This window comes from Strix aluco, chromosome 36, assembly GCF_031877795.1.
Source record: "Strix aluco isolate bStrAlu1 chromosome 36, bStrAlu1.hap1, whole genome shotgun sequence".
NCBI classification, from domain to species: Eukaryota; Metazoa; Chordata; class Aves; order Strigiformes; family Strigidae; genus Strix; species Strix aluco.
The window spans coordinates 1,048,241-1,060,338 of record NC_133966.1 but is presented as its reverse complement, the minus strand read 5'-3'; the positions used below and the strand labels follow the sequence as shown (position 1 = coordinate 1,060,338).

General features: G+C 45.8%; 1 protein-coding gene across 1 annotated transcript; it reads right to left on the bottom strand.

Annotated features, from left to right (window-relative positions):
* Positions 1–3,237: 3,237 nt before the first annotated feature.
* On the bottom strand, positions 3,238–11,388 carry LOC141917282 (solute carrier family 2, facilitated glucose transporter member 5-like). Its single transcript, XM_074810386.1, is given in 12 exon segments — positions 3,238–3,565; positions 4,860–4,935; positions 5,344–5,445; positions 5,933–6,043; positions 6,421–6,608; positions 6,898–7,023; positions 7,107–7,259; positions 8,350–8,444; positions 8,446–8,469; positions 8,983–9,143; positions 9,581–9,679; positions 11,332–11,388. Coding segments are annotated over 12 exon segments (1,224 nt in total). The 3' UTR covers positions 3,238–3,533.
* Between the last annotated feature and the right edge of the window lie 710 nt (positions 11,389–12,098).

Here is a 12,098-nt window from a genome sequence, read left to right as displayed (position 1 = left end):
ATTACTCTAAACTTAGAATTTCCATTAAAAGGGAAGTTAAAATTAATTATAGAATTAAGACGTAAGTTCAGTCACCTCAGCTGTACTTCAGCAAGGGAGAGAGCATCTTCTCTATGCAGTAAGCCCTTTTGATCCTGAAGCGTCTGGTTCATAGCACAGTCTGAGGCAAGAAAGTTATTCTGTGAATGTCTGCACCAGACAAAGGCCACAAGAAGGTCACGGAACAAGTGACTTCATGAGAGTGGTACCAAGCAGTGACTTGCTTAGGTACTACAGCACGCAGGTCTCCAGTCACCGTATAAGACGCAGTCAAGATACAAGGATTCCTGCAGCTGACAAACCCAGGCAGGAGTCTCGTGAGTACTTTTACTTGCCATTTTCCAGATTGCTTGTCTCACGATCACTTCATTTTTGATTTGCAACAAAGCATTTAGTCTGCTGACACGATTCACACCGTCAACTACCCCATACGCATCCCTCTGTAGAAAGCCAGCTTGTCAGAGCTGGGAGGAGTCAGCAAGGGCACTGCCTCTGCTCCCACTCTGCACAGTCCCTGGCAGATAAGTGCCGTTCCAGCAGGCTCCCCCGCTCTAAGCACAGGGCAGAAAGGGTTGTCTCTGATGCCCCCCCACCTGCCAAGCTTCCTGGGGGCTTATTTTCCTATCAGCTCCCATTTGACTGCAGCCTCTTCTCCTGGGATCGGCTGCGGTCAGGCCATTTAATTACAGTTTCCTAAATACACTCTGAGGTACCAATAACCTTGTAAAACAGCATGGTCACAGCTCCCTGGAGAAGTTCTCCTGTTCCAAAGCAAGAAAAAAAGCAAAACGCTTACCTCAAAGCCATCAAACTCAAACTTGACAACTGGTACAGACGCATCTTCCGCTGCCTGTAAAGGAGCAGATAACTGTGTAAGAAAATATTTTTTGCTACTTTCATGTTCTTCTTAAACTGTGATAAACTACAGAATTTACACTGCTAAACTACTTAGTATAATGACCGAGTTGCTTCCAAACCAAAAATAAATGTTAGTAAGTTACAAGCAGTATGGCACTAGTACGGTCTAATACCGGCTTTAGAAAGTTCCTTAGCCAAGAGATTCAGAGGCTGATCCTGTGCTGTAATGAACCAGCCGTGCACAACGAGCCGTCAGTGTCAGTGCTGGTAAGGCACTTCCCTTGGCCGTGAGGAAGAAAAGTCAGAGATTTCGGTAGCTATCTTACCACTGGTTAACATCCAGAGAAATCGAAAAAGTTCTGTCCACATCCGACAGCATGCACTAGCCTCCCTTATTTTGATTTTCTACCGTGCCTGAGGGGCTGTCAGATACCTTATGGGACAGTTTTCAATGCTGCAGACCCCTTGTCAGAACTGTGCCGCAGCCCACTGAGAGTCTGTTCTCAGGGGACAGTCATCCCAGCAAAGGCTCATTCGCTGGGCACATGAAGTCTGTCCAAATGTCTGCACGAGGAAGACCAGGCTAAGAGCAACACTTCTCAGGAGCTCAGTGTCACAGGCGAGGTGCGCAATACATCACCCGGGGGTGATTTTACAAAGCAGTTTGCACGTTCACAGCGCAGCCCCTACTCACTTGATGTCAAGCTGACAGCGTGCGTCCCTTCCGCAACGTCTGGGGCTGAGTGGCCAGAGAGGAACAGGACCAGGGCAGAATGAACTAGAGGTTCTAAAGTGCATCCAGAGGGACACCACGGCAAAGGCGCTGACAGAAGCCTTTCCACATCACCTTCAACTGCCTTAGCTTTCAGGCTGCCCCTTCCTCTTCCTGCCCCTTACCAGACCTAAGATTAAGGCAAGGCTCCTAGGGACAACCTTGTTTTCTGATACAGCTGACACATTCTGAAACCACGGGCAGGGGAGAAGTGTACTGATACAAGGAAATGATCACCTGCTTTGCACCTTATTTACTTATAGCAACTTATAGCAACTTATAATGATTTCTGAATATTGCTTGATAATCCTGCTTGCCCTGACTGCTCTGTGGAAACTTAGCAAGAATACAATGTTGAGCAAAAATAAGAGACATGTACTTGGAAAGCAGATGGGTTCTAGCAATTTTAGTCTTTGTAGTGGATAGATAGCCAGATATGGGCGGTAGAAACTAATAGACTGGTGCTTTTAGATAAGATAGAGGTGGTAAACCAGTGGGAACCACTCTTGTTGTTCGAGAAATTGGCTAAGAGAATCTGCACATGCTCCAAGGAAAAGTACAAGGTGAGGAGGACTGTGAGCCTTCCTCCAACAGACCCCCGAAGACACCCCCAGGAGGCAATGCGCAGGTGTCACGTCCCGCTTAGACGAGGGGGACAAGTGACTCAGATTCGTAAATCCCCAATGGAGCGGACAACAAGTCTCCAAGTCTAAACATTTATTAACTACTCACAATGTACTAATTGAACACACGATAGTTGGCTAAGTATATAGCAAGTTGTGGCAAGCAATATAATATGCCTTGCATTGTTTAATAGGAAAGGGAAAAGAGGGAGATAGAGGGAATGGGGAAATACAGATCACCGGTCTGGGTTTCTGCGCTGCTCCTGCCGACGAGGGTTCCGGGAGGCACAGGAGACATCCGTCTTTTTCGCTGGCATCCGTCTTCTTCGCTTCACTGCACTCTCTCTCCTCGGGCCGCGCCCCCCCCACTTCCCTTCTTGATTTATACCCACTTTTCTTGGGTCCATCCCCTAGGTTGACCCACATACCTACGTATCCCATGTACGGGGAGGGGTGAGGTGTTTCATGGGATGATGTAATTAACATGATCATGTTAGCCCTCGTTAGCATATTGAGGGGTGTTAACTTTAATATGCATTTTGTGGATAATGAAGCAAAGGTTATTCACCGGACAGATGGCCCTTGAAGTTTTGGCCAGGTGCACCAGAGCAGAGCCGTCCTGTCTTCACAGGGCTCCCTCCTCCAGTCCCATCTTGTGTTATTCGGGCAGGCTCATCAGCTTCGACCTCCACAGAATGCACCCTGTGACTCATAGTTTTGTCTTGCAAGTGTTTGAGGCATTTCTTTGATCAGCCTCAACTTTTGCTTTCTCAGGCTGTTTTTCTTAGTTTCTCACAGGCCTGGTTTCTCGTCTCTCACATCCCACCCCGTGACTCAAACACTCCAAGTTCTTCTTTGACCATTGTGATCCCAAAAGGTATAGGGAAAAGGAAGACAGAAGGTGAGAGAGCATATAGCTAATTGCTGCGAGGCATACTATTAAAAGCAAAAATTTGCATAATATCACAATACTAATATTTACAAGCCATCTTCCCCACCCTGTGAGTCCTGAGGATCCCAGTGATGTGACCCATGACCCAGGGTTCCATCCATCAAACTAGTCCATCAGTCAATAAAAAGGTTCTCACTTCCCGTTGTTGATCATCTTCATCATGGCACGGTCTCCTCTATAGAGGTGGTGGCATTGTGCATGGTGATGTAACATTCTCCCTCAGTTAGATTCAGCACACCACACAGTCCATGTTCCTTCAGCAATGCTAGCCGGATTCTGCAACGTCATCTTAGATGCTTGTTGGGTCTGCACCTTTAATTCCTTAAAGGCATACCTTGTTAGTACATATAATTGCTAAGTTAAATTTTCTAAAACTATTTGAGGTTACACAATGACATTATCAGGTCTATAAGGATTTAAATGGGAATACAATTTAATATTCAGGTACAATTCATTAATGCTTAATTTGTGGGATCAGACCCCTTCAACTAGTCTTTGATGACTGCATCTTGCTGTTGATGGATGTGGTGGTGTAAGGACCACATACAGTTATATGAGCTGGCACTGTGATCTGTTTGGTATTTGCAAGCACCAGTGTGCAGTCACAGGTGGCTCACAGGCTTCCTTTATTTTGGAGGTGATTCCCAATAAGGTAACTTAAGGCACAACTCCAGGTTAGCCTTCCAATAAGTGGACTCATTAAATGTACCTGTAAAATTTCCTGGATTGTTGATTGTAATTGATTGGCAATGATTTATTCCACACCCAGCAGGTATGATTCCACAAATTATATAATAATGTAAGCAGATTACAAATAATAACTAGCTGATAATGCCTACAACCATTGAAAGTGCTAAAAGTAACATAGGTCTCCTGTTGTCCAGGATCTGTAAAACACATATATACATGACAAACCAATGATGGTTAGAAAGAAGGGACAATCCCCCTCGTATTGATGCGGTATTCTTTCCCATGGGCATCAGTAGCCACCCATGAACAAATATTGATGGGAGTTTTTAGGGTTAGGGGTACTTGCCCCATGGTGGGCAAGTCTACTAGAACAGGTTGTCCAGGATAATGGAGCGGGTTTGCAGGGTCTTTAGTCTCTTTTTTCCTGGTGAGTATGGACAGAGGCTTAGGACAGAACGCGGTAAGTCGTGGGCACCCATTAATTCCCCACCGGCTGTTTATCTTCATTACTAATCACTTCATTACTAATCACTTATTGTGATCCGCAGGGCCACACGTATAATGCGAGTTGCTTCAAGTTTGACCGGTTGCCTACACATGCAAGCACGCAACATCTCTGCCCAGTTGGTAGGGCTATCTCAGCACAGTTTAGCTCCTGATCTTACTGGGGGAATCTCCAGCACAAGCACAACTGTGCCTTTGCTTTTCCTCTCGAAAGCCAGATGCTCCCCTGCCTCATGGACACAGCCAGCAATTCATTGGAACATAAATAAGCCTAGCTGACAATCAACAAGGTGCATGGCCACACAGAAAAGTGATTCTATCTCTTTGGATTAGCTCCACAAAGCTTTTGATTTGAAACTGAACATAACACTTGGCTTTACCCAACTTGTGGAGGAGACTGGACTAGGCTGTGCGTACTTACTGGCTCCGATGGCATGTCCAATGATGTAAACAACAACACACACTATGCTGAGGTGAGACATCCAGGAGACAGTGGTCTGTGAAGAATTTAATCACAGGTTAGAGGTGGTTCCTCTCTGAACATCACCAACACGTTCAAGGCACTATTTGTGTTAAGATTTGAAGGCATTCTAAAGCCACTGTCACCCTCCATTGCCAGGTATGTCCATACTTAGCCACGAAAATCCCAGCCCGAGTATGATCCTTGCTTCCAACAAATGGATGCAACGGATATTATAAACATGATGTACTTAAAGCAGTATTCAGCCAAGCAAGATCATAGCTTTTCCTGGGTTTACTTTAGGTAGATACACAAATACAGAGACCTTTCATACTGTCCTCTCCCCCCCAGGGTATAGAAGCAACTTCAAAATATACCAACGGCCTGTTCCCTGGAAGGTCCAGAAACGCACAGGTAGGATCACCTGAGCCAGTCAGCTACACACCTGGAGATTGAGGGCCAAGGTTAACACTGCACAGGAGACAGAGCACAATCCAAAGCCAGCAAGGAGAAGGATTCTCCTCCCCAGGGATTCCACAAAAAGAACCTGAAAGAGACAGAAGAAGGTGAAAAATCAGACACCTGGGTCACAGCACTTCTTATTCCAGCAAGATTTATTAACGTCTGTTAAGAAGTTCAGTGACATTTCTACCACCTACTGATGGATTGTGGGCATGAAATCACCCAGGAACTGCAAAAAGCTGGACGTGTCAATAAGACTGAGAGAACAGCCAGGCCATTCTTCAGTACCCAGACCCAGTGAGAACTGCATGGAAGCCCTGCACAGTAACACTGAACAGCAAAAAAGGGTGTATCAGCCTGGACACCAGAGACTGAACACTTCTGAGGCATATGAGAAATCATCGTGATTAACCATTTTGGTTAACATAGCTGCCTTCAGCCAAGGGACAGTGCAGGGCCTCTGTTGTGCAAAGCAGCTCACAGTATGTGTAAATAACATAACCTAATTTAAACAGCGACAGATGGGGGAGACTGGACAGGCTAGAACTTGAAGAGCCCCAACAGAAACTTACAGCGAGCGAAGTCATGGCGACACTGCCGGCACCTATCAACACAGTGACATATTGAACATTTTTGCTTTCCACACCTGCCGACTGGAAGATTCTGTCTGCGTAGTAGAAGACCTGCAGCAAAACCACAGCTGTGTTTATATGTGACCAAAGGCAAAACACAGGAATCTCATTTTGGCTGCTTTGACATCCTGGAACCGGTGCACAGAAGCCTGAAAGAGCTGGAGACGTTGGTGTTTGGATCCAGGCACAAGCACCTTACTCCAAAACCATCCAAACTATCCTTAACAGGACAGCTTGACTCTGTATCTAGTACATGTGTGTACTGGATTTGGTACTGGCCGGGGTCAACCCACCACAATGTCACACAGAACCAGTGTCCCTGATGAAGGGGTACTCCTGTGTCCTAGCTCCTGTGCAGCACTGTCCCACATCATCCACTCTCAAGTCCCATCCCTTTGTTACTCACCCCACGGGCCCTTCCCACTCACCACATTAACCCCAGAGAGCTGCTGGCCCATCATCATGACAATGATAGAGGCGAGCTGCCATCGCAAGCCTCTGAAGGTGCACAGGGTGACTGCAGCCAAATGCCCTTCTTCCTTTTCTGACCAGTCTTCTAGGCTTATTTCATCTAGCTCATCATCCACATCATCGCAGCCTCTCAGCTTCTGCAGAGCTAGTTGGGAAAGGAAGGTATGTTATGGACCCCAGAGAGCAGGTCTACAAGTGAGCTCTTCTGCTTCAAATCAAGACAGAACAATATGGGCTGCAGTTCTTCCACGGTGGGAAGTCAGGGATTCATATACGCAGAGAAAGGAGCAATGTTGCAGGAATTCCATCCACCAGCAACATGTCAGTGAAGAATTTCACACTCACTTGCTTCACTGCCGACTGCTGTCAGTCATGTCTCACAGTCAGATCTATCCCATTCCACCTCCCCTTTCGTTAAAAGGATGATGCTGTACCTTGTCGTGCTTGCTCTTCATTGCCCTTTTGTATCAGCAGATATCTGGGACTCTCAGGGAAAAAGGGCAATGTAAGGAGCTGAATTAGTGATGGGATGCCAGTGAGCCCCAGCAGCACAGGCCAGCCTGCAACAAGTGAGACAAAATGACAACTGTGAGAAATCTTTCCCCAGTGGAGCCCGCTGACAAGTCCTGAGCCAGGGCTTTACCTTTGGCATTCCCAAGGATCACATCGAGACCAAGGATCTGAGTTACGAGGATCCCAACAGCGATGAAGAGCTGGGGTACTATCCCAATAGCACCTCTCAGATTTTTCGGGGACACTTCTCCAAGGAACATGGGAACCACACTGGAAGCCAGACCTAGTAGTTAGAGAACAATGTTAGACATGCAGCTGCCTGACATCAGCACACTCACCATCTTCAGTAAAAAGCCTTGTTCCCATGTGAGACCAAAGTGATCCTTGCTGGACCACAGGACATGTGGAAACCTCACGCTCAAACCCTTCTGCTCCAGCTGGAAATTTAATGTCATCTTCTGGCCAGTGAATAAGCTGTGTATGTTTTCCTCACTCCTCAGTGGAACATGGGGACACAAAGCACATGGCATCAGTTCACTCAGCAGGTGGAGAGCTACAAAATCCATCGCTGCATCTGGTGCCCTCAGAAAGGCCCAGGAATCTAGCTTTTTCTGGGAGCCGTTAGATAAATAAGTTTATACCACTACCTCTCCGTTCCTAAGTAATGCTGTCCCTTTGCCAAGGCTGTCAATATTACACCCAAACCTGGCTTTGCACACACTCAGTACAGTACTGCGTGGGGCACCCAGACATTCTGGGCTTCTCTTCCATATTCCTGTAGCTCTAATACAGCCACTTATGACAGCAACTCACACACACCCTGCTCCTTGGCTTCCCACTATCTTTGCAATAAAGCTAGTGGCTCTGAACCCTTCACTCCCCCTTTTAACATGTCTTTTCTCCTGCAGGAAGATCAGTCAGTTCCAGGACTGGATTACTGGGTCTGGCATTGTCTCCAATGTCTTTGACTTAGAAGGATTATTCTGTCCCCGATTATGTGGAAAAAGAAAAAAAAACACGCACGTGCCAGGCTATCTGCTTTAAGATTTCTGGGAAAATGTATTATTATTAGCAGGTTTCCTGGGTGTTGGAGCTCCAGTGCCTAGCAGATGCTTATTGCAGAGGATAGCTACATCTACAGACACACATCTCCTCTGTACATCTTAAATTCCAGTCTCACTGCCATTGTTTACTAGACATCTTTAGTACTTCTACAACATGCAGATGACAACTGTTATTCAAGCAAATCAGCATTGTTATGGAAATGTATAGCTAAAATATGCTACCTGTGAAACCATCTGTTCTGAGAATAAAAAACCTTTACACAGCCAAGAATATATTGCTCTCCCTTTACCATCCAAGCTCTCACTTACCAGCATATATTCCCATAAGAAAACGTGAAAAGATGATTACTTCAAAGGTTTTTGCTAGTTCTGAGGTTCCCATAAGGAGTGCAGCAACAATGGAGGTTATTTATCACCAAAGTACCCTTTCTGCAAAGTAATAGGGAAGGAGACAGATTCAGTTTATTTTTTTTTAAGGCCCCAATACCAGTCAGATGCCCTCTGTGTTATGCTGTCCAAAACTCAAATGAATCACTACCCCAAAGACTAATCAAAGAGAAAATGGTGATTGTCCCATTTTTTTCCTGCAGGGAATGAAGGCTTCAAAAAAGAACTGAAGTTTCTCAGGAAACTCGAGCAGCAGAAGCCGGGCCTGATCTCAGATCCCAACCCAGGACTTTCATCGTTGCTCTCTACCTGGCTCAGTGCCCAGCATAGAGCCTGGCCTTGACCATACTGAAACCATATAAATTCTTCTACATGTGAGAGACAACGTGTATTGCTGAGTCCAGCAACTAATCCCCAGCCCATCTGCCTTGCAATCGAGGTGGTGACACAGTCACGCTCCTCATGGGCTTGGCAAGCTGGAGTGACCTGTGAGGCAAGTCTTATCTGAACCCATCAAACTGCTGGTGAAGGATGTTAAACACCACTGTCACGTACCGGCCACAGTTGTTGACCAGAGGCCACACCATGAGTGATCCAAAGAAGCCACCCAGAGGGAACATGGACACAGTAAGAGACCAGAGCAGCGTCTGGAAGCTACTGTCCATCGGCACTCCGTGCCTGTTGAAGTAGGTTTTGCTGTAGAAGTCCTGCATGTACTGGAACAAAATACAGAGCATGTTTAGCACAGTAAGTAAAATTTTCATGGTGAAAAAGCTAGTTAACAACAAATGCCATAAAGCTTTAAACAAATGTCTTCATAAAAACCAGAATAGCTGAGCTGGAGAATGAATGCAAGAGAGGGATGAAGGAGCCCAGACTAAACTGTTACTACATGCTATCCTGCCTTATAGAATTTGCCTGGTTTCCAGAAGGGAAGACATTCCTCATGCCCCGTCTCTGCTGGGCGAAGTCCGAACGGTAGAGTTATACACCTTAACACCTCCCTTCCCTTTCCGGGGGAACCACTTCTCACCAGGTGCCTGGTGACTCAAAGCATCTGCCCTCAAACACCCATCATCTACTGTCACGCTCCTGCCTTGTTCTGTTTGTAAACCTGCTCCTGGGTCATGGTCCACTCCACAGTCCAACCTACCGGGGCTGGAGAATTGATCACGGACACATTATAGCCATACTGGAAAGAAGATCCAAACCCAGATATCAGCGATACCAGCACAAGCGTCAGTGTCATTTTCTGCAGAGGGGAAAGAAAACACACAAACAACACCGTAGAAGCAGGTTTGGCTTTTAGGCATAAATGGCATTCAGTAAAAATAAAGAAATACCCTAAGACTTGCCTTCTGTGTTTTTCACTTCATGTTACAGTATAAAGAAAGCCCAATGGGTTGTTTTCATATAACTCATTTTGTTCTGCTTGATTTGCACATAGTCATAACAGTAATTCATTCTACCCTTTCCTGGTATTGATGCATCATTTGGATGATGAATAATTTTGAAGTTATCATGCTTAAAATACCACCCCGCAGGGAAAAAAAAAAATGTATGCAATTATTCTTTTTCCAACATGCAAATTGGTTAGTGAAATAACACAGGATATTGGCACAAGAAAGCTTTAAAAGGAAAAGATTTTGCATGAAGTGGCAAAATCCCTTTCCCGTTCATTTGTTCTGCTTTCACATGCTGGCTTGTTCTGCCTCCCACATTTCAGGATCAAGCTGTCTATGGATCTAATCCCATTGTCACTTGTCACTGAAGCCAATTAGAACTTAATGCAAGTAGCCCAGTGAGGGTTTGGTTGGGGGGTACAGGAGCAGCATTTCACCGTTCAACAGAAGGGTGAAATTGCTATCCGGAGTAGGATCAAACACAAACCATGTTTGTGGGTACACAGTCCTCAGGGTTACAAGCAACTTGTTTTTCACAGCCATTTAGTTACTATTCAGTCCTCAGGCTGGCCTGACTATGTTGACTGAACTGTTTTGGTTGTCAGGGTTGGTTTTTTTTTTACAGCTCACTAATGTATCTTATTGCTGCTACATCAATACAGTCATTTTTCATTCAAATGCATACAATATTATGTCACCATCATTAGCCTTCATGTCTGCAAGGTTTTATGTCCCAACACTCAGCTCAGGTCCCATATGAAGGATCTGTCACTTCCCTGACTGAACGTTTGTTCAAAATAGCTGCTGGTACTCCTTATATTCCTCATATTCCTCTGAAGCTCTAGCAGCTCACCTCTGGAGATCGGCAGAGTTTAAGGCGCTGCAAGAGATCAAAATTCAAGTCCATCTCAGAGTAAGGATCAGAAGGAAGCTGAGGCTTCCAGCTATATTTATTTTAATATTTCTTTCTTATTGCAGCTATATTCTATATTTTTTTTACAGTAGACTGTTGACATTCTCACAGTGGTGATGAAAAGTAGGCTGCCTTGTTCTCATTAAACAAATCCCAGGAGCTCAGAAGAGCCACTGGTGTTAATGATTCACATCCAGCACTTTTAGGAAAACATCTGGCACACATGGACATCACATTGTGCAAGATGCCACAAAGGCAGCCCCCATCCCGAAGCACCTGCAGCCTAAACCTGATTAGAAATTACAAAAGAAAACTCACACACAGAAGGGGACAGTTACACAGAAGTTACGTGGGAGGTCAGCTGCAGACAAAGAAAATCATGAGACCCAGTGCAACGCTGTGCTGCAGATAGACATAAACTGGGTTCAAGAACATACACGTCTGCTCTCCCTGTGAGATCAGTTGTGGATATGTTAGCCCAAAAGATCTTGATCTTGCTCCTCTACAAGTACCTGCAGATCTCAGACAGCTTGCTCTGCATCTCTGTGGGAAGCTGAAGTTGGGAGTGTTAGAGTCCAGCATACTTACCCTCTTTGAACCTCCACTGTTGTCAGAGTTCTTGGGCTTATTTCCTTTCAACTTCATTTTGGTGCTTGAATCTCAGACGCCGAGTACAGGCTTTTGTAGCCAAAACAGACAACGCAAGGGATGGCAACGCCCTAGACAGAAAAAAACGCTCTGACTTTTCAGAAAACATCCCATCAAGAAGCTCTATCAGCCAAAGTTGTTCTTGTCTGATCGTTCCCTTACTCTGCGTGACTCCCTCGTGTCTTCCCTTTCCTTTCCTTGTCCAAGTCCGTCGCCGCTAGATCAGATGTTCTTTTGCCAGATCCTGACTCAGACAGGTCCTTCCTAGCTACAGGAGAAACAGGCTCATCAGGTCAAATGGAAGGGGCAGACTTACTGCAAAAACTGCTAAATGAGCTGTTTTCCCCCAGCTATACCTATGTCGACGAGTCTGTAGCAACCAAGCTGCAGCTCCTTCCAGCTGCAGCTCCTGGGCAGCTGTGGACAGCGTAGCCAGGGAGGCTCCCTGGCAACTGCAACATTCCAGGGAACATGGGGCAGTGTTAGAGCTGCCTTGGCAACAGCCAGGGCAACAGAACTGGCATTAACCCTCCCTGCAACCACAAATTGCCTATCTGCCCTTGGGCTCACATACTGCTCTGCTTGTCCTACCTTACAGGACCGACTTGCTCAGGGCGCTTTTGCAGTTCGCAGCGATCAGGTTGATCCTCTCACATTTGTGTGTTGACAGCTCGCAGAACAGTTTTTCCACCAAATCACATTAGTTC